Source organism: Strix aluco, chromosome 5, assembly GCF_031877795.1.
Source record: "Strix aluco isolate bStrAlu1 chromosome 5, bStrAlu1.hap1, whole genome shotgun sequence".
Taxonomy (NCBI): domain Eukaryota; kingdom Metazoa; phylum Chordata; class Aves; order Strigiformes; family Strigidae; genus Strix; species Strix aluco.
In genome coordinates this window covers 88,380,258-88,407,131 of record NC_133935.1, presented here as the reverse complement: position 1 = coordinate 88,407,131, position 26,874 = coordinate 88,380,258, and the positions used below count along the sequence as shown (strand labels likewise).

Here is a 26,874-nt window from a genome sequence, read left to right as displayed (position 1 = left end):
GAAAACCGTCCTGGTCCTGTGCTGGGTGCTCAGTGGGAGCCGCTGGCTGGACACGGAACCCCAGGGAGGGTGCTGGGTCCCCAGTGAGATGGTGGCGACGGCACCGGCCTCGGTGGGTGAGTGGCAGCCTGGGGGACGCAGGGCAGAGGGGGCAGCAAGAGGGGATGCTGTGGGGACAGAAAGGCAGGAGGGGTGACAGGGGAGCCATGGCGGCTCGCCGGGAGGGGCTGGGGAGGCTCAGGGGGGGTCGACGAGCCCCTTTGCTTTGGAGGCACTGGGTCGGTGCGGGAGGGTGTGGAGGAGCCACGTGCGTGCATGCAGCTGGGAGGCTGGTGGTGGCACGTCTCTCCCATGGGGTGCACCCCCCCAAAACCCCAACCCTGCTTCCCAGGCCGTGCCCCCCCCCACCCCCCCCCAGCCAGGCTCACCCCGTGGCAGCGGGTCCCCCGCAAATCCCCGCTCAGCCACCAGCCGCAGGTCGCTGGGCAGGTTCCTCAGCACTCGGTTGATGGAGGAGACCTGGGCAGGGAGAGACGGGGCTGGGGGCTGTGGGCCAAAGCCCCCCCCGTTCAGAGGTGGGGGGGGAATGGAGGCCGGTGCCCCAAACCTCATCCCCGAGGCGCTCTCCTGCCGCCGCGCCCGAGCACGTGCCAGGGATTCTCTGTGCCGGGGCCGTGCCCATCTGCTCCGCCATTTGTTGATACAGGCAACCCTTTCATTTCGGTGGCTTAACAATATTTAATGTCAGGCAACCTGCACCTCGGGGCTGGAAACCGTGAGATTTATGGGGGTGGCTCTGTCAGGAGGAGGTACAGCTCTCCGCGCTGGCACCGGCAGATTGCGGTTTATTGTCTCCACCGACCCACATCTCTTGTAACAGACCCAAAGACTTTTGCCTTCCCCTCCCTGCCGTAGGTTTTGGTTCCCTTTGACAACCGGTGACCCAGAGGGGGTTGGTTGTCGCCGCATCTGTCACTGCATGCGTTAGCAGAGGGGTTTGCCCGGTGGCTGCTCTCTGCGGAGCCCCTCGCACCCTCTCAGAGCTGCTCACCACGACTCACGTATTCCCTCTTTTTCTTTTTGCTTAGGGAGTGCTCTGTCCTGCCTCCAGCAGTTCTTTGCTCCTGGGGAGGTGAGAGATTCTCACACTTCTTCAGTAAATGTGCTGGGCAGCAATGGGAAGGTCTGAACCCTCCCCCCCGGTTATCGATGATTTTCATGCAAATGCACAAGTATTGGTAACCGCTGTTTTGCATAATCACAACAGTTATTTCCAGGGATAGGTTATGAGCTTGTTTTTGCCAGATTGTCATCTAAACAGCATAAAATTGAAACCTCCTGATGGAGGTATTTTTGATTACAGAATCACCAAATCCCAGAATCATCTTGGTTGGAAAAGCCCTTGAAGCTCCTCCAGTCCAACCATGAACCTCACCCTGACCGTTCCCAACTCCACCAGATCCCTCAGCGCTGGGTCAGCCCGACTCTTCAACCCCTCCAGGGATGGGGACTCCCCCCCTGCCCTGGGCAGCCCATTCCAACGCCCAACAACCCCTTCTGCAAAGAAATCCTTCCTAAGAGCCAGTCTGACCCTGCCCTGGCGCAGCTTGAGGCCATTCCCTCTTGGCCTGCCGCTGGTTCCTTGGCTCAAGAGACTCATCCCCCCTCTCTGCACCCTCCTCTCAGGGAGTTGCAGAGGGCCATGAGGTCTCCCTTCAGCAATTAATTAGATTAAATGTAGACTAGGACTTTCAAGCTTGCAGACTTGCCATGTGGTTTAGGAAAGAGTCTAGTCAGAGCTCCCACCCCAGACTGAAGATCCCAGCCTCTGTTTTCTTGCCTGGTAGTGAAGACGCAGTCTGAATCCCAATTCGGGGTAATCCCAGAATCATTTCGGTTGGAAAAGACCTTTAAGATCGTCGAGTCCAGCCGTAAACCCAACACTGCCAAGTCCACCGCTAAACCATAGCCCTAAGTGCCGCATCTACCTGTCTTTTAAACCCCTCCCGGGATGGTGACTCAACCCCTTCCCTGGCAGCCCGTTCCAGTGCTTGACAACCCTTTTGGGGTTAACGTGTCCACAGAGATGAATTCTCTCATAAATCTAGCCATAAATATACCCGCCACTCTTATTAACCACAGACCTCCCTGCCTGCTTCTCCCTCTCACCCAGCATTCTCCCCACAGCCCCCTGCCCGCCCCAGCCGTGGGGTTGCACCCCTCCAGGCCATGCCCGGCCCCCCGTGGCTCCCCCCCACCCGTGGCTCCCCCCCCCCCCTCCCCCCGGCAGGGACTCACGCTGGGGGTCCTGTTGCCGGTGCAGACGCCCTCTGCGCGCAGCCGCCGGCGGATCTCCCAGGCGAAGAGGGAGGGTTGCTCCAGCTTCAGCTGGGCGATCCTGGCCACCACCTCGGGGGTGGCCGTGCGGGGCTTGCTGCCCCCGACAGCTTTGGGCTCCACGGCCCCCGTCCGGTAGTAGTGGCCCAGGATTTTGCTGACGCAGCCATTGGACACCTGCAGACGGGGCAGTTGGGGCTCTGTGGGAAAAGGATTTGGAGGAGAAGGAGACCCCCACAGCCCCCCGAACCAGACACACCTTGAGGCTGCGGGAGATGTCCGAGGTCCGGACGCCGCACGCCGCCAGCTCAATGATCCTTTTCCTCTTGCAGGTGGGGAGGGGGCGGCCATTCACGAAGAGCCCCCCCAGTTGGTTCACACTGCTGGGCCCTGGGGAGAGGCCAAGCGGGCAGGGATGGGGGACGGGTGTTGCTGCCAGGGGGGCTGCTGCCTGCCCGACCCTCCCCGGCTCTCCGGGAGAGCGCTGGGGCTGAGGCTTTGCAGGGTGAAGGGTGGGTGGTATTGGGGACCCCTGTGCATTGAGGGGGGGGATTTGGAGGGGGCTGGGCGGGAGGACGTGGCGCTTGGAGAAACGTGGGGCTTGTTTGCTGGGGTGTGGGTGCAGGCAGCATGCAGCAGAAGCAGGCAGGGAATGGGGGAGGGCAGCCCAGGTGATGCTGGCAGGAAAAATACCCTGTGGAGGAGCACGGGGAGAAGGAGCTTCCTCTAGGCAGGGGCAGCAGGAGAAGGCATCTGCAAAGGGAGGGGACAGGACCCTGCAGAGCCACACGTGTATCAGCTGCCAGCACTAAATTCGGGCTGTGCAGGGGACAAGCAGCTTCCTTGGGACCGGCCAGGTGCCGCCGTGGCACCTCCCTGACTCCCCCACAGACGCCGGGGCCGTCCCGGTGCAGCCGCATCGCTCACCCCGGTGTTGCATGACGAGGCCTCACGGGGCTTTGGGTGCCAAGAGGAGATGGTTGCTGTCGCCAGGCAGGATAACTCAGTGACAGTGGCCCGGGCTTGGCTGCGTCCCCTGCCCCCCTCCTGCGAGGAGAAGAAAAAGGGGGAGCGAGAAATACTGAGCAGAGGATGGAAACACTCGAGTGCATCCGACTGCTTGGGAGATCTTTGTGCTCCCGCACGGCGGATCAAAGGGACCCGGAGTTTAAAGTGGTCCCACGGCTGCAAGAGGCACTCGGGCTCAGAAGTGGTTGGGGACACACCGGGAATGCTGCCTGCGCTGCCTGTACCTACAGAGCCGTGTCCCAGCGCCTGCACGCACTCCCCTGGACACGCCACGGGGGACGGGGGGGTTTCCCCGTGCCCACCCCATTGCGGCTGAGCACTGGGGTCCTGCCGGGTGTTGGGGGGACGGGGGCAGGAGCAGAGGGGATGACAGGGTCAGGAGCTCTGGGTTTGGTTGCTTGGGCTGGCTCATGGGCCCTTTATCACCCACTTTAACGCAAGCACCCGTGCGTGGGATCGCTGCTCCCCCCTCGTGTCCTTGCCGGCAGCGCTGCCGTCTCTCGGTGTATTTATTTCAGAGGGAGGGTCTGGCCCCACGCTTCCATTGCCCCACGATAAACCCAGAGCTATAAATCCAGATTGGCCACACCGACAGCCTAATGTGGCCGAGGAGAGCTGGGCAAGCAATAACAGGGCTAACAGGAGCCCCCCCCCACTTCGGCTGGAGACACCCCACCGCTCTGACCCCTCCTCTGCCAGCTCAGCAGGTCGGGGCTGGCTCTCCCCACACGTGTGCACCCACACTCCAGGAGCGCCTGCGCTTTGCCCCATCCCCATCCCCTCTCTCTGCCCCCCACGCACCTTCCCTGGCTCTGGACCCTGAGCTAAGGCAGCCCCGTGGGTTCAGGCACCGCTGCCGTAGTGGTGGGACCCCCCCACAGAACCCAGCACCCCTGGAGCGAGCGCTGCCCCTCATTCCTGCCCCATCCTGCCCTACAGCCCTCCTGCTGCTCCCCCGGGCTCCGCGGGGTGAAGGTCACCTCCTCCCACCCCGGGGATTTACCGGTGGCCAGGGACGCGCCGGCAGCAGCTCCTGCAGGACTCCTGCGGAGACACTTGGCCAAGTCCCTGTGTCCTCTGAGACCACCTGGGACCACAACGGGGTGGGAGCAGTGATTCCTCCTGGAGAGGGTGGCCCTGGTGGGAACCGGGTCATGAGGGGGCTGGTCACCACCGGCTCGTCCCTTTGTGGCACCAGGGACACGGCGGGTTTGAGCCCCGTGGGAGTGGGAGGAAACACAGTGCAGCTCCGAGCACCAGGTGTCGGCTCGGGGTGCTGTGGGGTGCTGCAGGGTCCAGGGCAGCACCCTCCCCCGTGGAACGGAGGAGAGGGGACATTTCCACAGGGATGCTGGTGCCAGCCCTTCTCGCCGTGAAACCCCTCTCCCCTTGCTGCCTGCTCAGGCAGAACCGTGCGTGGTAATGACAGAGCCGCCCGCTGAGCCCCAGAGCTGCCGCCCAGACCGACGGCTGCAGCCAGCGCTGCCTCGCCAAAGCCCACGCAGCCAGGCTGGCACCCCCGGCTAAGCTGGGGTCTCACCTGAAACACCCCAAAAACTCCTGGATATCCCCAGTGCGGGGCTTTCCCTGCTCCCATCCCCAAATCCCACTGCAGCCGTGGCCCTGCTTCCCAGCCCCGCTTGAGAATGTTCTTGGGAGCCCCCAACCCTGATTATCAAATTCAAGAAAATAAATCCAACCACGTGAAAAGACGGGTGGAAAGCAAACGTGGGGTGCACCCGGTCTCCCTCTCCTTAAGAATGGATCTTCCTGCTCCGGGAAGGAGGGAAAAAGTGGTACCGGCCGGACGCGTGTCCCCGTGGGGGCCATCACAGCCCCCACCGGCCTTCCCCCGGCTTTGCCCCGGCCAAGAGTTTGGCTCGTGCCATGCCGGGAAGCAACGTGGGGATTTCTTCCCCCATGGAGAAACGGGGGCACTGGGGAAGGCGAGTTGGGAGCCCACAGTCCCGGTTGGGCCCTGCTGAGGGGTCTCGGGGCAGGGGGGGTGAGCGTGGTCGCTGTGCCGGCCGCGGGGATGAGGAGAGGGGCAGGGACAGGCATGTGTACGGCTGAGAGCGGTGGTGCCCGGAGGGGTGCTGGGGGGTACCTGTGGAGCCTCGAAGGAGCCGAACCAGATCGTCCTCGGGGCCAAGCGGGTGCTGCCGGGGCCGGTGTCGTGCGGGGCGGCTGACAGGGAGCAGGGTGTGATGTCACGGGGCAGGAGGAAGAGGAGGATGGGGAAGAAGAGGCGGCCCGATGGGGGATGAGCGGCCGCGCCCAGCACACGCCCGCTCTGGGGGGCTCCGTCGGGGCTTGGGGCTGGCTCAGGGCCTCTTGATGGAGCCCCCCGGGCTGGGCAGTGAGCCGGTGCCGCCGTTCCCACCGGTATGTCGGCACTAGCGGCTGGCGGAGCCGCATCCGGCCGCCCCGAGCATCCCCGGTAACCCTCGATGGAGCCTCCCCGGGGGGCTTCGCTCTTGCATCTCCCCCAGAGCAAACAGGGACAGACAGAGCTGCCATATGGTAAAGCGCTTGGGGATTCAATCATAAATCCAGATTCGCTTTTATTACATTTATTTAATTTTTTTTTTTGGGTGTTGAGCAAATAGAAGGCGGCGCGGGGTGGCTGGGCACTGCGGGGCTGCCCCGCTGTGCAACCCCGGGGCCCGGCACAGATGGCCCCCTTCTTGGGAGATAAAAAAAAAAAAAAAAATAACCCCACGTTGTAAACCTTTCAAGTAAAATATTTGAAGAGCAAATATTGGCCAGCGCGGAGCTCTGCGCCGCGGCCCTCCGCGCCCGGCCCCGCGGGTCGTTGAGCGTTAGGAGCACCCCGCGCCGCCCCCCGCGCTCCGCGCACCCCCGCCCGCCTTTGCAAAACGCCATATGCTCCCAATTACACATTAACCACAACCCTGCGGGGCCCGGGCCCGGCCCCGGCCCCCGCCGAGCCGCCGCGCCCCCCCGCCGCCCCCCCCGGGGCGCCCCAGCAGTGTCCCCCCCCCCGCGTCCCCTCCCCGATGTGCCCTCCCGTGGGACCCGGGGACGGGCTCCCGGTGGAGCGGGGAGCGCTGGCAGCCGGGTCTGCGCCCCCCCCCCACCCCCCCACCCCCCCCGCTCCGCTCCGGCCGTCGGGGAGCCCCGACGGAGCCCCCCGGAATGGCGAGCCCCGTGCGTAACGCGGCACCGGGGAGCTGGGCGCGGGGCTCGGCCCCGGTACCGGCGGGGGGGGCCTGGCGGCGGCGGGTCGGTCCCGCCGCTCCATCCCCTCTCCGCGGGCCGGGCGGGGGGCGGGGGGGGGGTCCGGCGGGCCCGGGAGCAGCCCCCCGGGGCTGTGCGCACCGGGCAGGGCGCGCCGGTGGCCGGCGGGGAAGCGGCGCACGGGGCCGGGGCGGCGGCGGGGAGCGGGCAGAGGGGAGAGGGCACCGCGGGCACGGGGGGAGACGGGGGGGTGAGGGGAGGAGAGGTGGGGAGGTGGAGAGATGGAGAGATGGAGAGATAGATGGAGAGATGGAGGATGGAGAGATGGAGAGGTGGAGGGATGGAGAAATGGAGAGATAGATGGAGAGGTGGAGAGATGGAGAGATGGAGAGGTGGAGAGATGGAGAGGTGGAGTGGTGGAGAGATGGAGAGATAGATGGAGAGGTGGAGAGGTGGAGGGATGGAGAAATGGAGAGATAGATGGAGAGGTGGAGAGGTGGAGGGATGGAAGATGGAGAGATGGAGAGGTGGAGAGGTGGATGGAGAGATGGGGAGATGGGGACATGGAGAGGTGGAGAGATAGATGGAGAGGTGAAGAGATGGAGATGTGGCGAGATGGAGATGTGGAAAAATGGAGAGATGGAGGATGGAGAGGTGGAGACAGAGCTATGGAGAGGCGAGAGGGTCCCCAGGCCCCCCTGTACTGGCTGTGTTTGGTGTTTGCTGCCACGTCTCCTCCCGTCCACCTTCCTCCACGCCTCGGGAAGAGCTTTTTTACAGACATTTCTGTGGGGGGAGGTGCAGCCAGCGCTGGCGCAGCACGTCAGGGCAGTCTGGGGACAGGGTCTGGGGACAGGATCTGGGGACAGGGTCTGGGACAGGGTCTGGGACAGGGTCTAGGACAGGGTCTGGGGATGAAGCCGGGTGGAAAGTGGGGGGTCCAGCCTCTCAGCCTCTCCTCTCCTGCCTTCCCCTGGGCCAGGCCCTGAGGGTGCGCGGGGGCCCTGGGTCAGGCTCTGTGCGTCCCCAGCTCCAGGACCCCAACGCTGATCCCAGGACCTCACCTGTGGGTTGGATCTGGGTTCACGGATTTGTGGAGCACCCCAGGGGCAGGATGGGGGTGCTGAGCATCCTGGGGGTAGGATGGGGGTACTGAGCAACCCAGGGGCAGGATAGGGGTGCTGAGAACCCTAGGGACAGGATGGGGGTGCTGAGCAACCCAGGGGCAAGATGGGGGTGCTAGGCTGCCTGTGTTGTCAGCTGGTGGCACATGGTGGTACTGGCCCAGTGGCCCAGGGACCTCGCTGGCCATTCACCTCCTGACTGTGTGTGCCACCACATACCGCAGCGGCTGGTGGCACCTGAGTTTCCCCTCTGACCAGCTTCTGATGGTTCCAGCTGCCAGGAGAGCTCTGTCTCTGCAACCCAGGGGTCCCAGGGCTGCAGCCACCGGCCAGCCCCGGCTGAGAGGACAGTAGCCCCTTCCCCAGTGTCACTCTGGGCCTTTCTGCAGGGAGGAGGGACAGGGGTGGGTGCAGGATGGGACCGGGCACAGCAACGAGTGTGCGGGGGCTGGTCAGCATCGGGGCAGGGCTGAGACCTGTGGGGGAGAGAGGGGGCCGGGGGGATTTGCTGCTGCTTCTCTCCATGTGTGAGCATGGCCATGAGCATGGTGTGAGGGTGGCATGAGCATGGCATGAGTGTGGCTGAGCATGGCCATGAACATGGTGTGAGCATGGCATGAGCGTGGCGTGAGTGTGGTATGAGCCTGGCCATGAGCCTGCCCGTGAGCATGGCATTAACATGGCATGAATGTGGCATGAGCGTGGCTATGAGCGTGGCGTGAGCATGGCCCTGAGTGTGGCATGAACATGGCGTGAGCATGGCATGAGCGTAGCATGAACGTGGCCATGAGCGTGGTGTGAGTGTGGCATGAGCGTGGCCATGAGCATGGCATGGGCGTGGTGTGAGCATGGCATGACAGTGTCCATGAGCATGGCCGTGAGCATGGCATGAACATGGCATGAGGGTAGCATGAGCATAGCCATGAGCATGGCATGAGCATGGCGTGAGTATGGCCATGAGAGTGTTCGTGAGCATGCCCGTGAGCATGGCATGAGTGTGGCATGAGTGTGGCCATGAGCATGGTGTGAGCATGGCCATGAGTGTGGCATTAGCATGGCATGAGGATGGCATGAGCAGATGTAGGAGTCTGGGCCGCGCTGGGAGAAAGTTAGTGCAGACAGAAGAATGCAAGGACGAAGACAAGGCCAGCAAAATAAGGCTGGCAAAAACACACAAGACAGCAGATAAGTGAGAAACACCTGTGGTCAGCAAAAGCACACAAGTCTGAGCAAAACAGGGTATGAGATAAGGGAGTTTTGGCAAGTTTTGGGCTTCACGTGCTAATTGCAATTAACCAATGCAAATGCTTGTAGAGGCGCGTGAACAGCGCGTGTAGATGACCTGTAGCCTATTAGAAGATAGATGAGTGCGTGTACGGAACTTAGTAGAGTATAAATGTAACCAGAAAAGGAATAGAACAACAAGAATGATAGGACAATAATATATAATAAAAAAGATGGACGACCTGATCATCACATTGGTGTTGCATCGTTTTTGTTCCCGCACGGAGAAATAAGGACCCTGGCTAATGGTGACTCCGACAAGCATAGCATGAACGTGGCTGTGAGTGTGGCATGTGTGTGGTCATGAGCATGGCATGACTGTGGCATGAGCCTGGCCATGAGCATGCCTGTGAGCATGGCATGAACATGGCATGAGCGTGGCATGAACATGGCATGAGCATGGCCATGAGTGTGGCACGAGCCCGGCATGAGCATGACCATGAGCATGGCGTGAGTGTAGCATGAATGTGGCTGTGAGCGTGGCATGAGTGTGGTGTGAGCATGGCACGAGTGTGGCATGAGCATGGCCATGACAGTGTCCATGAGTGTGCCCATGAACATGGCCGTGAGCGTGGCGTGAGTGTGAGCGTGGCGAGGCTCCCCTTGTGCCCAGGGAACACCCTGTCCCTTGCAGACAAGTATTGCAGAGATTTAGGGTGAGCTGTGCCCAGGGTGCTGCTTACTGCGAGGGACAGAGGGAGGGCGAGGGAAGGGAAGGCAGAGACGAAGGCAGGCAGGCAGGCAGGCAGATGTAGGAAACCCAGGAGAGAGGATATTGCTGGGTATTTTCACACCCTGTAAGCAGTGGCACAATATTCTGGGCCTCCCTCGGCCGGAGGCTCCATCCCAGCCGGTGCTCAGACCCCCAGAGCAGCGGCTGCTCAGGTCTCCAAAATGCCCTGAGGAGCCCCCGGAACCTCGGGGCTCAGTGCCCTGGACACCCCCCAGCCTCCCGCTGCGGGGCTGGGCAGCTGGGGCCCAGTGGTGCTGGGGGTGGGCCCTGCTCTCCGGCAAAGGAATGCGTCCAAATACAATGAAAACCAGAAAATTAAGCACCTGGCTCCAGGAAAAGCATCCCTTTGCCAGGGATACATTTTTCCCCCTTCTCTGATAACAGGCAATTTTCCACCCGGAACATTTGCCCCGAGTGGAGGTTTTGGCGTGGCAGGCTCCTGGTGCTGTTTCTGAAGATGCCCAGAGGTGGCTGGCAGGGCCACCAGTGAGGTAGCCACCCTCTGGGGCAGAGGAGGGGTCATTTTGGCTTTCTCACAGTCACGCCCCATCCTTGCAAGCGGCTGCACCCCACTTCCCCCCAGGGCCCTGAGGTGAAAGAGCAGCTCCAGGTCTGAGCTGCTCCAGGCAAGTGGATCCATCATCTTTGTCTTCATCTTCGTCTTCGTCTTCATCTCCTTTTCAAAGCAGATTTCAGGACTGCTGATAGACACCTGCGATGATACAGGTGATCGGATTTCTGCAAGACATTTGGCTTAGTACAGCACGATGGTTTGCTTAAAACCTCTTGTTACGTGAAATTAAGTGAGCGCATGAGAAGCTGGCTCCTGACTGACAGGAAAGGTGGTTCACAGAATCATGGAATCATCTGGGTTGGAAAAGCCCTTAAAGCTCCTCCAGTCCAACCATGAACCTCACCCTGACCGTTCCCAACTCCACCAGATCCCTCAGCGCTGGGTCAACCCGACTCTTCAACCCCTCCAGGGATGGGGACTCCCCCCCTGCCCTGGGCAGCCCATTCCAACGCCCAACAACCCCTTCTGCAAAGAAATCCTTCCTAAGAGCCAGTCTGACCCTGCCCTGGCGCAGCCTGAGGCCATTCCCTCTTGGCCTGCCGCTGGTTCCTTGGCTCAAGAGACTCATCCCCCCTCTCTGCACCCTCCTTTCAGGCAGTTGCAGAGGGCCAGGAGGTCTCCCCTCAGCCTCCTCTTCTCCACACTAAACCCCCCCAGTTCCCTCAGCCGCTCCCCATCACACCTGTGCTCCAGACCCTGCACCAGCTCCGTTGCCCTTCTCTGGACACGCTCGAGTCATTCAATGGCCTTTTTGGAGTGAGGGGCCCAAAACTGAACCCAGTTCGTGGGGAGCCAGCCCGCAGCAGAGTGGCACAGCACAACCCAGGGGACCGTCCGCAGCCACCGGCTTCGCATTTTCTGAGCGGTGCCATTTCCAGGCAGCCCGTGTGGCAAAGGGGGAGAGGACGGGTGAGTGCAACCAGGACTGGGGCTACCACTGACCTCCCTGGGGCAGGGGACATCTGGAGAAGCAGAACCAAGGGTCACCCCATAGCCTGAGCTCTCGGGACAGTCAAGAGCTCTGACGAGCCTTCGTTAGCCCATAATAGCAATCAGAGATAATTGCAGGTGGCTGGGCATTGCTGAGCTCTCCCTACCCACAGAGACTCCTCTGGGCTGCTGCCAGTTGGATTTGGGGAGTTTAACAGGAGGATGCTCAGGAGTTGGAGCACGGGGCCGGGGGGAAAGTGGGAGCCACTTGAGGACGTGCTCCCTCCTCCCACCGTGTGTCCCGTGCTGTGCCAGTGGGAGGAACGAGGGCAGACACCCTGCTGTTAAAGAATTTCTCCAGGCTGTGGGTATCTCCAGGCTGGTTTTATTAACAACTCAGAGCTGGGCCAGCACCTCAGGGAGTGGCCGTGGCTGACAAAAAACACCTTCTGTATCTGTGATTCTACAGAACATTCTGCAATACAAAAGTCTTTGGTGTTTTCCCACGAACTCTCAACTCTTCATTCTTCATCAACTTCCAAAGTCCATTTTATTCCCCAGCTTCAGCTGATTCTCATCGTTCCGTTCCAATCCTTGTTTCAGTTTCAGGGTCATCTTTTGGGTCATCATCTTCTTCATCTTCCTTCCACTAGTTTTCATCTCCCACAACTCTGAGAAAGACTTCAGGATGTTCTGCTAAAACCTTCAGTAGAGAGGGCGGTTTCTAGATACTAAATTCTCTTGATGCGGCAAAACACCTGCGTTTAGTCAATTAATCCTCCTTTGTTAAAACTGTCGCTATGGATCAGCTTGACGGGGTTTTAAACCAGCCTTGGGCTGGGACTACCCAAGCCGCAGGCTAAGGACACTTTTCAGGCCTGTGGAGCAGCGTTCTGGTTTCCTTACAAGATCGCTCAGCCCTGAACACATTTCACTGGGCCTTAAAATCTCTTTCAAATATACCAGAGGATATATTGAAAATCCTTCTACACCTGCCTGGCACGGCTGCGGTGCGGGGCTGAGCAGAGGGACCAGTTCCCTTCCCCAGATCCCATCCTTGATCCCACCAGAGGTGTCCGGAAGGTTTTTCCTCCTTTGGGAGCTGGCAGTGGGCTGGAGACAGCCTCAGTCCAGGGAGGGGGTGATGAGCAGCTTCCCTGCCTGGGCACAGGAGTGATGCTCGTCAGCACTAATGAGCCAGAGCCGGGGGGAGCCGCAGCCCATCGGCCCCCGCACTGGGAGGTCCGTGCTGGAGTCAGGTCCCTGGGCTCGCAGCGAGGAAACGGGAACGTGCCGGGATTTGGGCTCGTGGAGCATGCGGTTAACTTGAGAATTAATTCCCACCCCTGTCAAGAGGTCGTTAAGGTGCTCGACACCCAGTTACTGGTTCTCCCCCTCCTCACACCGGCTGAGAGCCACCTCCATGGTCACAGGGGTCATGGCCGGGATGGGCCGAGAGTCACCCACCACGGGGGGTGCTCTCTGGCCAGCCAGGGTGGTGGCACCAGCAGGATCCTGTGCTGGGATGCTCCGGGATGGGGCTGAGGGGCAGGAGGGGGAAGTGCAGCTCCCCTGGGATGGCTGGGCCATGGGGGACCTTGCAGGGGGACGACGGGGCCATGGGGGACCTTGAGCCACCACCGGGCATTTCCAGGAGGAGATGAGGGCGGACTGGAAAGCTCTAATGGGGGAAGTAGCTGATGCCTGGCTGCGTTGATGGGTTTGCCCGGGAAATTGGTGCAGTTCAGGGTCATCCCGGGGGGTCAGCACAGGGCCCCTGGCACTGCTGGGGGTGGGGGGAGACCCCATTTAACCAGCAGCAGAGCGGTCTTTGCCTGCACGATTCTGACTAGAGCCGGGGACGTGCCCACAGCCTCGTCCTGCAGTACAGGGGATGCGTTTCAGCCCACCAACGCGCCTGCCTAGGAGGCTGCAAACCCCTGGGGCTCCTTGGGGAGCTCACGCCCTCTGCCCACCCCAGCCAGGTCCCTTCTGACACCCTGGGATTGCAGCAATGTGCCCAGCCCAGGCACTGCCGGGGTCCCCGGGGGGCTCAGCCAGGGTCTGCAGGAGCTCGGGGGCAGCGACTGGCCCCTTCCCGCAGCCTCGTGTCCCGGCACCCGCAGTGCCGAGCTGCTGTGCCGGCAACTGGCTGGCACCACCGCCCCGGGGCTCGGCCACCTCTCGGCCGCCTCCACCCCAATTACTTGCAAAATGTATTGCTCCGTGTTGTATTAAAACGTCAGCGCTTGACACAAAATATTTATGGGCTCTGCGCCGAAAAACAGCCCGGGCGCTCCCCTGGCACGCGAAGGACGTGGTGACGGCACCGTGGCCGGGGCAGCGGTGTAGGGCAGGGGTCTCGCACGGCCTGCGGCTGGGTTGGGGTGGCCGAGCAGGAGTGACGAGGGTGGGTCCCTTCCTGGGGACCCCAATTCCCACCCAGGCTGAGTACTGGTGATAGTGGGAGACCCTGCAGCGATGGACGGGGCCTCAAATCCCACCGTGGTACCGAAGCTGGGCGCTGCGGCAGGTCGAGGTCGATTCGGTTACCCCAGAGCGATCCCCCCGGCACGGAGAGGAGCTTTCCCCTCCTCTTCATAGCCCCTTTCTACATGTCTGAGGCTGTTTTGCATCTTTCTGGGCTTTTTCTCTGCAGCAGGCGACCCTGCTCCTTGCCAAGCACTGGGGATGGCTGGAAAAAAATCCTTTCTTTTCTCCTGCAGAAAGCACACGTGAAAAGTTAAAAGCCCAGATGACTCAGCCAACCAAGAAAACCTACTTTATCTAAGCATTTCCACCTACATTTTAACTTTCTTTTCGATCAAAAAGATGATTATTAAAATATTCTGGCTAAAAGAGGCAATCTCAGGGCTTGAAGACGCCCTCTCGGGAGCTGGAAGTGGAGGTGGGACGCAGCTGCAAGCCGGGACAGCGGCACGGCGAGGAGTGGGCCCAGGAATCCTGTAAATCGGGGTAACAGAGGAGATGATTTCCTGCCCTTCGTGCACAAGCTCTTGCCCAGATGCTCGCGAATCACGGTGAAAAGTATTAAAAAGGAAAAGGGGAGAAGAACAAGGAAATAACTTATCGTAGAATGAACTGGAGCAAGAAAATTAAAAGCGGTGGAGGGTTGCGGCAGGCAAGGAGCGAGCTGGGAGGAGGATCCCTCCCATACTGGCCTGACCCCGGGTGGGAGATTTCAGCAAGGGCAGTGTGGTTTTGGGGTGAAACCCCGAGAGTGGGACCCCAGGGACACCCCGGCCGAGGGGCCAAAGGCTGCGCCGGCGCCACGTGTAGGACACAAACCCTCCGGGAAAGGAATATAATTAACACGAAGGTTGCAAAACATGCCCCGACCCAGCGGTGTCGGTGCATCCCTACGTGACCACTCAAAAAGAGGATTTTCCTTTTCCGCCACCCTCAAAGGGCTCCGTCATGGGCTGGCAGAGGTGAGCAGCGGCTGCAGCAGCGTGCGAGGAGCCCGGCACCACGGTGAGGGACACGCCACGGGGCTGCTGCCAAACGCTGCAACGTCTCCGGCCAGGTGAGCATCTCCAAATCGCCCCCCAAACGTGTCGGTCTGTGAGGCACCAGCTGGATGGTCGCTTGCCCAAGCCACCAGCTTGGATGCCTGCGGTAGCATGGCACGCCGGGGTGGAGCAGGAGCGATCCCAGACCTCAGCTCTGAACTTGCCGGTTGAACAGGAGCCAGCACTGTGCCCAGGTGGCCAAGAAGGCCAATGGCATCCTGGCTTGTATCAGCAATAGCGTGGCCAGCAGGGACAGGGAAGGGATCTCACCCCTGTGCTGGGCACTGGTGAGGCCGCCCCTCGATGAGTGGGTTCAGTTTTGGGCCCCTCACTCCAAAAAGGCCATTGAATGACTCGAGGGTGTCCAGAGAAGGGCAATGGAGCTGGTGCAGGGTCTGGAGCACAGGTGTGATGGGGAGCGGCTGAGGGAACTGGGGGGGTTTAGTGTGGAGAAGAGGAGGCTGAGGGGAGACCTCCTGGCCCTCTGCAACTGCCTGAAAGGAGGGTGCAGAGAGGGGGGATGAGTCTCTTGAGCCAAGGAACCAGCGGCAGGCCAAGAGGGAATGGCCTCAAGCTGCGCCAGGGCAGGGTCAGACTGGCTCTTAGGAAGGATTTCTTTGCAGAAGGGGTTGTTGGGCGTTGGAATGGGCTGCCCAGGGCAGGGGGGGAGTCCCCATCCCTGGAGGGCTTGAAGAGTCGGGTTGACCCAGCGCTGAGGGATCTGGTGGAGTTGGGAACGGTCAGGGTGAGGTTCATGGTTGGGCTGGAGGAGCTTTAAGGGCTTTTCCAACCTGGATGATTCTGGCATTCTGCGCTGGCTCCCTAGGCCCCTCTGCTCCGGACGGGGGATTTTGGGGTGTTTTGGAGTCACCTCAAGATCTGTACCCACAGCCCCAACGTCCCCAGTGGGACATCACCCTGCAGCCACAGCCGGACTTCGTGTCCCCGCTGCCGGGCCATGGTGATGGAGGGTGACCTTGGGGGGTTGATGCTGTGGGGAACACAGTGTCCCCGGTCACCTCATGGGACGTGGCTGTCACTGGCCGCAGGCACTGCAGCCTCCTGGTAGGGTTGGGGTGTCCGTGGGGCAGCAGAACCCCCTGTGGGGGGGTGGCCTTGGGGAGGGGGGGTGCAGGGTGCGAGCCACGAGGCTACTGGGTGGCCCGTGCTCACAGCTGACCCACCCCAAAACTGGCCAAAAGCTGCAGGGGTGCAAGTGGGGACCCCGTTTTCCTCCTTTTTGCCCCCAGAACTGCTGGTTGGGAGATGGCAGGAGTGGCCGGGGCCATGTACTGTGCTGGGAGCCTCTGGTAGCCCCGTGGCTCTTCCTTGGCACGGGGCGGGGGGGGGAGAGGCACCGGGGGGCGACCCTGCACCCTCCGAGCGCAGCTGGTGGTACTGGGGGAGGGACCCTGGGGGGACAGAGCTGCTGCTGGGGAAGGTGAGGGGGGAGGCAGCACAGGGAGCCCATTCCCCCCTAATATATGGGGGGACACCCCTCCCCAAACTCCCCCCCGTGCCAAGTGGGGTCATGCCGGGGGATTCCGCTTCCCCTGACCCCCCCACGGGGCCGTGCTGGGCGTCCCCGCTTCCCAGTCCCCCCATGGGATGTGCTCGGGGATCCCCCAACCCCCCCATGGGGCTGTGCTGGGGGTCCCCTTCCCCTGACCCGCCCCGTGGGGCTGTGCTGGGGTCCCCTTCCCCTGACCCCCCCGTGGGGCTGTGCTGGCGTCCCCTTCCCCCCGTGGGGTGCCACCTGGTGCCCTTTTCCCCCGCCGGGGGCCGGGGGTTGGGCTGCGGGGGTCGGATCCCGCCGGTGCTCGGCGCTGCCCGCCCGCGGGCCGGGCGGTGACGCGAGGGGGCGTGTCCCCGCCAGGCCCCGCCCCCGGCGCGGGGGAGGCCACGCGGGAGCCCGGGCGCCCCTTTGCCGACGTGTCCCTGGCGCCGCGTGCCCCGGAAGTCCCGCCCCCTTCCCGCGGGGCGGGAGGGCGGGCCGCGGGGCGGGGCCTCCTCGTGACGTCACCGCCGCGGCGGCCTCTCGAGCCGGTGCTGCGGCGCCGAGCGCCGCCATTGGCCGGGACGCGGCGGGGCGGGGCGGAGCCAGCGGCGGGGCCGGCTTCCCGTTGGCCGTCGGCCTGAGCGGAGGGGCGGGGCGTAGGGGAGGCCACGCCTCCTTTCCGCTCGGCTCCGCCCCGCCCCGCGGCTCCTTCCGCGCTCGCCCCGGGCCCCGTCTGCTGCCTCCGCGTTCGCCCCGTCCGCTGCCTCCCCCCGCCCCGCCATGGCCTCCGCGGCCGCCCCCGGGCAGGGCGGCTCCGCGCCGCCCCTCGCCGTCCAGCGCGGCATCGTCAAGATGGTAAGGGCTCCCCGCGGGCCTCGCGCGCCCGCCGGCCCGGCCCGGGGCCGCGGCCCCCTCCGCTGCCCACGACCCCTCCCCCCGCTTCCCTCAGGCCCTCCGGTGCCCAGGACCCCCCTCCCGCACTCCCCTCCCGGTAACCGGCACCCCCCCGCCTCCTGCAGCCCCCTACAGTGCTCGGAACCCCCCCTCTGCTCCCCACCTCCCCTCCGGTAACCGGGCTTTCTCCCCCCATGCAACCTCCTCCGGTGCCCGGGCCCCCCCTCTCCGCTCCCCTCCTCGCCTCTCGCTCTGCCCCCAGGCCGCGGCCTTCCCCCTTTCCCCCCCCCCCCCCCCCCCCCCCGCATCTTCCGGTGCCCTCGGGTCCCTTCCCGCGGCTCCCGGTGCTGCCGGTTCCCCGGTGCTGTTCTGCAACCCCTTTTTCTCTTTTTCTCCCCCCCCTCTCCCGCCAGCCTGGGGACCCCTCACTGCGTCCCGGGACATCCCTCCACCCCCAGGTTGGGGGGTGCTGGCGGGGCTGTGCCCACACACCCCCCCACCGTGTCCTGGGGCCGGGGACAAGGCTGGCCCGAGGGGGGCTACACCGCCCCCCGCCCCCCCACACCCCGGCTGGGACGGGGCAGGAAAAGCTTTTGGGTCCCCCCCCACGTGCCCGTGGGCCAGGAGCTGGTGGTCCCGCTCAGCTGGCAGCCCAGAGGAAGTTTGGGCTTCCCCGGTGGTGTGAGCAGCAGCCCCGTGGCCCCCCGCCATCCCACACCCCTCGGGGTGCCCCACCTGCTCCTCTCCCTCCTCTTCCTCCCGTGCCAGCGGTGTCCCCACGGGAAGGAGGGGTGGGACAGGGTCCCCGAGCCCCCCCCTTGTCATGTCCCCACGTGTGCCGGCAGCAGAGACCTGCAGGGCGAAGGTCGGGTCCTGGCAGCAGCCGCTGGGATCGGGCCTGGCACTGTGTCCCGCTCCCCGGCGGTTTGGGGACACCGGCGGTTTGGGGACACTGCCCTCCCCACACTTCAGCTCGCCGATGGCATGGGGAGCCCTTCCCGCTGTCTTGTCCCCAACAAACAGATTTTTGGGGTGCTCAGGGAAAAACCTCCCCCGGCCTGGCTGTGTCCGAGGGGCTGCGGGTCCGGAGTGTGATATTTTTTTTTTATTTTTGGAGGTGGGACGGTTGGGTTCCGCTGGAGGCAGCCGTGCGTGACAGGCACCCGCTGCCCCGTGCCTGGGTGCTGTGGGATTGCTGCCCCTTTTTCTAGGGCACCCAGCCCAAAATCCCTGCGCAGGGGGGCACCCCGGAGGGGTGGGGGTCCCTGGCTCTCCGCGGTGGCTGCTCTGCTTCGTGATGGGGCCAGGAGCCGCTGGGACCAGCTGGGGTGGTGCCGCCTGCGGGCTCCGCTGCCGTTCCCATCGCAACTTTCTGAACTGGGAAGTTTTGGGGTTTGTTTTTTTATGCTTTCCCTGAAATCACAGTGGGGAAGTTTGGGAGCAGGGAGGGGGCTCGTCCTGGCGCAGCGGAGCAGCATGAGGGGGGAGAAGCGGGAGCCAGGGGAGAGGCCCCGGGAGCCTGACTGAGGGGTGGGATGGGGTGTCAGTGGGCTCCTTTTGGGGGGCTGGGGGAGCACACGGAGAGGTGCAGTGTGGCACGGGGTGCCCCCTGCTCTGGGGCTGACCCAGGGCCGCGCGTTGGTGAGTCTCTAGGCGAATAGAGAGAGGCGGGTGGGTGGCTGGGTCCCTGCCCTGGCTCCTCGCCACTGGCTGTTCCCTTTCCGTGCCCCGGACACTGGCTGTGCCGGTGGGACCATGGTGCCATCGCCTCCCGCACTCCGGGGACGTCTCGGCAGCAGGAGCCTGGCCCGTCCAACCCGTGTCCCTGGGCCATGGCCTGGACTCAGCCTGCCCTAAGTACAGCTTTCGCAGCCTGGTTTAAGCCTGGTTTAAGCCCAGCTTGCTCTGACCAGAGCATGTGGCAGGGCTGATGGGTGCCCATGGTCAGGGACACGGGGGGTGACGATGTGGCTGCTCCACGGGCAGGGACACGGGGTGGGGGGTGACATTGTGGCCACTCCACGGGCAGGGACACGGGGTGGGGGGTGACATTGTGGCCACTCCACGGGCAGGGACACGGGGAGGTTGACAGTGTGACTGCTTCACAGGCAGGGACACAGGGGGTGATGATGTGGACGCTCTATGGGCAGCGACGCGGGGTGGAGGGTGACGATGTGGCTGATCCAGCGACAGGGACACGGGGTGGGGGGTGACAGTGTGGCCACTCCACAGGCAGGGACGTGGGGGGTGACATTGTGGCCACTCCAGGGGCAGGGACACAGGGCAGGGGGTGATGATGTGGCTGCCCCAGGGACAGGAACGCAGGGGGGTGACAATGTGGCTGCTCTACGAGCAGGGACGTGGGGCGGGGGCTTATGTTGTGGTCACTCCAGGGATAGGGACACGGGGCAGGGGATGATGATGTGGCTGCCCCAGGGACAGGGACACAGGGGGATGATGATGTGGCTGCTCCACAGGTAAGGACACGGGGTGGGGGTTGATGATGTGGCTGCTCCACAAGCAGGGACACAGTGGGGTGACAATGTGCCCACCCCAAAGCACCGCACGCACCTGCAGAGCACGGAGCAGCTCCGTTAACGAACCTGTCCCTGTCCCCAGACCCAGGGTTTGTCTTGTTAATTGGATAAAACAGTTACAGCACCCGCCTTGTTTCCCTGTGCCCTATGAATTAAAGATTGAGGTTAATTACAGCGATGAAACCTCTCAGTCCTTAAGCATCAAGCACAGAGCCTTTGCCGGGGGATCACTGCGTGTGGCTCGGGTTTAATTTGAAGCTCGATTCCCTGCAGCTCGTGCTGTGGGCCCGGGCAGGGGATGGCACGGGGCGGCCAGACCCTCGGCGTCGGCACGGTGGGACTCGTTTTGGTGAGGCTCGGCGCGAGCCGGTGTCCCTGGCACCGGGTTGGGCTGGCTCCTGTGCCAGGGTACTAGTCCTCTGGCTTCGGGATGCGCCGTGCGTGTGGCCGTGGGGACTTTGGGTCGGCGACGAGCCAAGGCACACACTGAAATCCAAGCCGGAGGTTTTCTTCGGCGGCATCAATCCCTGCGTGCTGGGAGCCAGCGCCGATTAAAACGGGAGGAGGGTGATCCCCGGCGTGCTCGTTCTGCCTGGCCGGGAGCCTGGCTCCATGGCTCTGCCGTTGCTTGGGGTCTGGTACAGGGATGACTGGGGGTTCCTGCAGGGCAGGGGGGTGTTGGAATGAGTGAGGTGTGAGGAGGAGAGGTCTAGTTTGGGTCTCTTTGTTATTTTCTTGGGGATTCTCCAGCAGTTTTCTCCATACAGGTTTATTTGTCTGACCTTGATGACTTGGCTGAGGTTACCACCCATGGGTGCGGGCTGCGGCCGGCCGGCACTGGTGCCTGCAGCCCCAGCGGGTAGGATCCCCCGGTAAAGATTTTAGCATCTCAGTGGGTAAAAGCATCTGTCCGGAGCATGGTCCTGGCTCAACCCCCCTGTAAGTCTCACCGAGGCGGTGCCGAGCGGCCCAGGCAGTTAAAGCCCTCGTGCCAAGTCCCTCCGGGCTGACCGGCTGTGGGCACGTGCCCTGGCTCGGGAGGCTGCGCTGGGGCAGCACCGGTGCCAGCTTTTCCCTGTCTGCATCCTCCTGTGCTGTGCCAGCAGCCACCCAGTGCCCCTCGGGGGACTCACAGTGCCTGCCTGAAAGTGGGGGTCTTGCTGTGGCAGTGGGGAGTGATGGGGTGCCGGAGGAGCCTTGGGAGGGTGGGATGGTGCTGCCCTGGGATGCTCCTGGCTTGGAGCACTTGGCAGCCAAAGCAGTGGGGGAAAATAGCTCGGCTGGGCTCACCGGAGTGGTCAGCACTGGGAGTAAAATCCTGATCTGCCAATTGTGCTGGAGTGAGTGCAGAGGAGGGCAACGAAGCTGGGGAAGGGCCTGGAGAATAAATCCTGTGAGGAGAGATTGAAGGAGCTGGGACTGTTCAGTGTGAGGAGGAGAAGGTGAGGGGAGACCTCATCACTCTCTGCAGCTCCCTGAAAGGACGTTGTAGAGAGGTTGGTGCTGGTCTCTTCTCCCAGGGAATTAGTGACAGAACAAGAGGGAATGGCTTTAAACTGCACCAGGGGAGGTTCAGACTGGACATGAGGGAAAATGTTTCCCAGCAAGAGTGGTCAGAGAGTGGAATAGGCTGCCCAGGGAGGGGGTGGAGTCCCCATCCCTGGGTGTGTTTAAGGGCCGTTTGGATGAGCTGTTGGGGGATGTGGGGTAGGGGAGAACTTTGTAGAGTTAGTCTGATGGTTGGACTCGGTGATCCCGAGGGGCTTTTCCAACCTGAATGATTCTGTGATTCTGTAATTCCTTGGCGTTACCCGCTGTGCTGAGCTCACCCTGCGTTCCAGCCCTGAAGGAAGGGACAGGATGTGTGCCGGGCACCGCTGTGAAGGCGCTCAGTGCGGAGCTTGGCTCCATCCCACGTCTCCGAGTGGGAAATTTGGGGCAGCTCCTGGCTCTGCGAGGCACCTGTGGTGCCTGGAAGTCTGTCTGTCCATGCAGCATCGCCTGCCTGCATGCTCAGTTCCGTCACCTCTTGCCTCCCGGCTGCTCTCCTTCGCCGGAGGCTGGGCGGGACCGCCCCCCGTAATCCCTCTGTCTCCCCGCAGGTGCTGTCGGGCTGTGCCATCATCGTCCGCGGGCAGCCCCGAGGCGGGCCGCCCCCCGAGCGCCAGATCAACCTCAGCAACATCCGTGCTGGCAACCTCGCCCGCCGCGCCGCCGCCGGCCAGCCGGATGCCAAGGATACCCCGGACGAGGTGGGTGCCTCGTGCCAGCCGTGCCACGCAGCCCCAGGGCTCCTGGGCTGAGCTGGATGGGGGTACAGACCACAGCACCCTCGGCTCGGCCGTTGCAAGAGGGGAGGGTGAATTTTTGGGGTGAATTGTCCTTCCTCACGCTGCTGCGGTCACGGGGCAGGCATCATCCACTGGCGAGGACAAGGCTTGGCTGGGCAAGGTGCCTCCAAGCTTCCCCTGCGGGGCTTTGCCTGCCTCGGAGCGTGGGAGGCAACGGGGGTGTTGCTTTGGCAGATGGGGTGCAGGCAGGGCTGCCTGTACCGGCAACGGGGAGAGGGGGGGGTTGTGTCAGAGGGAGCCCAGCCCCGGCCACCCATCCTCCCAGCCCCGGGGGTGGTGCAGAGAGCGCTGGCAGCTAATTGCTCTCCCTGGGGAGTTTGTCTTCTAAACACTGCTTCAGCCTTTAAATGTCACTCTTTTAAAAAATTACGCCTGTCAGGTTTGCTAATTGTTTATGAGCACGTCGTGTTCTCTCCTCCGGACCGCGTTCCCCACCCACCCGCTGCGGTGGAGTGGGGCTGAGCTCACCGGGGCTCCGGTGCGCTCCTGCCTCAGTACAGGGAGGTGCCAGTGGGATGCCAGAGCCTGATTCTCCTGGCCGGACACGGCCACCGTGGCCAGTCCTGCTCTGCTCCTTTGCCACGGGCACCTCCGCAGCTTTGGGCAGGAGCTGGAGGAGCCCTGACTGGTCCAGCCCTGGTGTCGCCGCAACTCCAGCCCCGCTTCCTCTATCCCAGGAGCTTCCCTGGGCTCAGCCCGGAGCACGAGGCCAGCTGGAAAACCAACTGTGACCCCTCTGCGGGGGGGACAGAGCGGGAGAGCAGAGGTGTTTCTCCTGAGGAATAATGGGGTTGATTCCTCTGCAAGTTCGTGGGCTGCCGACAGCCTCCAGTGTGGTCCCAGGCTAACACGGCGCACGCGGAGAAGAGCGCGAGTTCCCCGCAGCGGGGAGGCTCGGGGTTTTCCCCGGCTCACCCCGACTTCTTTCCCTCCAGCCCTGGGGGTTCCCGGCTCGTGAGTTCCTGCGGAAGAAGCTGATTGGGAAGGAGGTCTGCTTTACCGTGGAGTACAAGACCCCGCAGGGCCGGGAGTACGGGATGGTGTATTTGGGGAAAGGTGAGCACCAGGGGCTCCGTTGGGTACCTAAAGGGCTGTTGGGGGGTGCATGGTGGGGTTTGGGGGGTGCGCGGTGCTCGCGGAGCTGCTGTGTGAGAGGGTGGGTCGGGCTGCAGCGTCGGCAGCAGGAGGACACGTGCCCGGTTTTCCACAGAGCTCCAGGTTTTGGAGGGGAGCGATGCCCAGCAGCGGACCCGGCTGCCGGTGGGGCCGTGCAGAGCTGCGCTCTCCGGAGCTGCAGCCGCCAGTTGATGCTCTGCGGCGCCGGGTGAATTCCCCCGGGTTTCCCCTTGCCATCTTTTTCTGTTGTTCTAAATCTCTGGATCACCTCTGGTGGATTGAAATCTCCCAAAAGGAACCAGCTTTACCTGCGGCCCTGCCGGGAGCAAAGCCTGGCCTGGCTGCGAGGCCCAAATCCTGCATGAGGCCCGTGGGCAGCACCCGCCCTGGCTCACGGCCTCTGGGTGCTGGCACAGGTGGGCTCTGGCTCCGGTTAAACCCCCTCTCACAGTGAGTGGGACACTGGGCTGCGCTCTGCTGGGTGCTGCGTCTCCTCTGCCAGCAGCCCTGGCTGATTTTGGTTCCAGCCGTGCTGGTGGATGAGTTTCTGGGGTCTCACTCCCTGTGGTTAACCCCCACTCAGCCATCGCTCAGTCTGGTGAGAGTAAGGCTGAGAGAAAGCGGTTTAGGGTGGGCAACATCACTGGGCCCCTGACTCCAAAAAGGCCATTGAATGACTCGAGCGTGTCCAGAGAAGGGCAACGGAGCTGGTGCAGGGTCTGGAGCACAGGTGTGATGGGGAGCGGCTGAGGGAACTGGGGGGGTTTAGTGTGGAGAAGAGGAGGCTGAGGGGAGACCTCATGGCCCTCTGCAACTGCCTGAAAGGAGGGTGCAGAGAGGGGGGATGAGTCTCTTGAGCCAAGGACCCAGCGGCAGGCCAAGAGGGAATGGCCTCAAGCTGCGCCAGGGCAGGGTCAGACTGGCTCTTAGGAAGGATTTCTTTGCAGAAGGGGTTGTTGGGCGTTGGAATGGGCTGCCCAGGGCAGGGGGGGAGTCCCCATCCCTGGAGGGGTTGAAGAGTCGGGTTGACCCAGCGCTGAGGGATCTGGTGGAGTTGGGAACGGTCAGGGTGAGGTTCATGGTTGGACTGGAGGAGCTTCAAGGGCTTTTCCAACCCAGATGATTCTGGGATTCTGTGATTCTGCACCCTGCTGCTGGCGCTGAACCGCTCTCCTCGGCTTAGACTTCCCGCGCCCTTGGGTTTCAAGAAGGGGGACGAGGCCCACTCAGGGTGGGTGGGCTCGTGGGAAGTGGGTGCTCACTGGGGCCCAGCTTGTTCTCCAGCAGCAGCTGGATGCACCGGCTCGGTGTGGGGCAGGGGGTGCACCAAGCGAACCATGCGCCTCTGCTCACTGCAGAGCCGGGACCACCCCACAACGGGGAGGTTTGGGATACGACCAGGGAGTGGGTCGGGCTCCCTGGCAGCCTCCTCGCCCCTGGGATAAAGTTGGGGGAAGGGGGTAAGGACCAGGCGTGCGCTGGGGGCTGTAAGGAAGTTGCTGAGTTGCAGGCGTAGCTCTGGTGCAGAGTGGGAAGTCAGGTGCCCTTGGCCCCGTGTCCCTGCGGACTGAGCTGCGAGCAGCAGAGTCGACTGGAAAGGGTGAGCAGGTGCCGTGGGGTGTCCTTGTCCCCAAATCTACTCCCTGGTGGTGCTCGGAGCCTTTCCCACGGTGGAAGTGGCAGGTTGGCTCGAGCAACAAACACCCGGCACTCACTGAGCACCGCAGACGGGGCTCATCCGAGGCACGCACGGAGCAAGCAGGGTTTGCACGGGGGCCCAGGGAGGAAGGAGGTGGTCCGTGATGTTTGGTGGGGGGAGAGGGTCCCTCTGGGTCTGCGGCAGGAGGTGCTGGTGCCTCTGCGCAGGATAAGGATGAGGAAAACCCGGCGTCGCTGCTGGCTCCCCGCTCCCTGCCGCAGAGGATCAGCGGGTGCGTTTGCAGCCGCGCAGCTCCCCGGGGAGGCTGGAGCTCTCTTCTCGGAGGTTTTCAGGCTCGGTTGGACGTGCCCAGGGCCAGCGTGGCCCAAGGTGGGCAATAGCCCGGAGCCCCTTTGTTACCAGCACCTCGTCGCTGCTACGAGGGTGACCCAGGACTGGCTTCCCGTCGCTGCTGCACCCTGGCCTGTGCCAGCCAGCATGTCCCGTGTCCCTGGGAGGGGAGAAAATTTGCAAGACCCCCCTGCGGTCCTCAGTCTGTGATAAAGGGGAGCGGGGCCCTACGACCTGCCAGGATGAGCCTTGTCCCCCGAGACCACAAATAACTGGATATTGAAGTTACCTCCATGCTCATTTCTGAGCTTTGCTCGTGGGTTGGGGGACTGGGAAGCCCTTTGGGCTGGGGATCCCCTCCGGCAGAGCTGGGGGGGTGTGTAGTTTTGGGGAGCTCTCCGCTTTCCCACCCCTTCAGCAGGAAGCCTGGCAGGTCCTGACAGCCCAGTGTGCAGCAAATCAAACCTTGAAAGGGATTTTGTTGCTCAGTGACACGGCGAGGGGTGAAGTGCTCCCTTTCAGTCACCTGCAGCCTTCCTGTGTGCCACGTTAAGGACTCTTGTGCCGTGCCTCCCGCGGAGGCGTCTTCCTTATTGTTAAATCCCAGCCTGTCACGCTGCGGAGGTGAGAAATGAAGCATCAAACGTTTCCTGATGAAGTTTGTCAAGGTTTAAATACTATTAATGTGGAAACACCGTGACAGCTTCCCTGGCAGCGATGCAGCAGCTCTCTGCGGCTCCGGGCTTTTGGGGGGGCTTTTTGGGGCTGGGAGCTTGTCGTCGCTCACTGGTGGTGGCTGAGCTGGAGCGGAGGTGCTGGGGAAGGGTGGGGGTCCGGGCACCCCCTCCCCAGCCACCCCGCACTGCTGCTGGGGGCTGCGCACCCCCGCACCCTCCCTTCTGTGTGGGCAGCCGGGGGATTCTCCTTGAATTTTCCTATTTATCTGCTCTCCCCGCCTGGGTTCCCCCCCCAGACCGTGGCATTGGTCCCCCGCCTCCCTGGGGGCTCTGGCTCCTGGTAGCCACGAAGCCCCGTGTTTGTGCAGAGGAGGGATGCCGCGTGCAAGGGACCCGTCGCAGGCCTAATATTTACATTATTTTAAATAGTATATCCTCTTTTCATGGCAGCGCTGCCTTTGCTGGAAATCCAGAGAGCCCCTTTGGTGCTGGGAGGGCACTGCCTGGCCCCCCTGCAGGTGCTGAGCACGTCCCCTTCCCACGGAGATGCCCTGGGTGACAATTTTTGCAGCGCAGTAGCGTGTCAGAGCGATGTGCCACCTTCCCGCTTGCTTAGCCCTGGGCTGGGGGACGTGGTGGCCCCAGGAGAGCCCCAGGCAACCCCGCTCGACGCAGCATGAAGCCCACGTGCTGCTGGGACACCGGGCTGGTGACGGGAGCCGTTCACTCCCGGATTCCTCCGGCACTTGTTGGCTGGAATTGCGGTGGGAATGCTTTCCAGGACGGAGGCCCGCGTGCTGCTGTGGGCGCGCTGCCGGCTCGTCTCGCTGACTCCTCTCCTCCTCTCTCCGCAGACACGAGCGGCGAGAACATCGCTGAGTCCCTCGTGGCCGAAGGGCTGGCTTCCCGCCGGGAAGGGATCCGAGCCAACAAGTACGTAACTCGCCTGCGTTCCTGCCCACGCTGCGCGGCCGCGCCGATCCTCCGTGGGGATTTACCCGGAGCCGTTGGGTTCCTCGGCTTTGGCCAGGTGCCCGCCGCTGCTCCAGGGTTTCACAGGCAGCCG

The 26,874-nt window shown here is 62.9% G+C and overlaps 1 protein-coding gene across 1 annotated transcript in view; it reads left to right on the top strand.

The window, feature by feature from the left end:
* Positions 1-16,942: 16,942 nt before the first annotated feature.
* The window catches only part of SND1 (staphylococcal nuclease and tudor domain containing 1), a 98,651-nt gene continuing 88,719 nt past the window's right edge, over positions 16,943-26,874 (top strand). The window contains exons 1-4 of the mRNA XM_074828151.1: positions 16,943-17,098; positions 21,777-21,926; positions 22,961-23,081; positions 26,663-26,741. Of these exons, the coding sequence (XP_074684252.1) occupies positions 17,024-17,098; positions 21,777-21,926; positions 22,961-23,081; positions 26,663-26,741 (425 nt within the window). The 5' untranslated portion in view covers positions 16,943-17,023. The remainder of the gene's footprint in view (positions 17,099-21,776; positions 21,927-22,960; positions 23,082-26,662; positions 26,742-26,874) is intronic.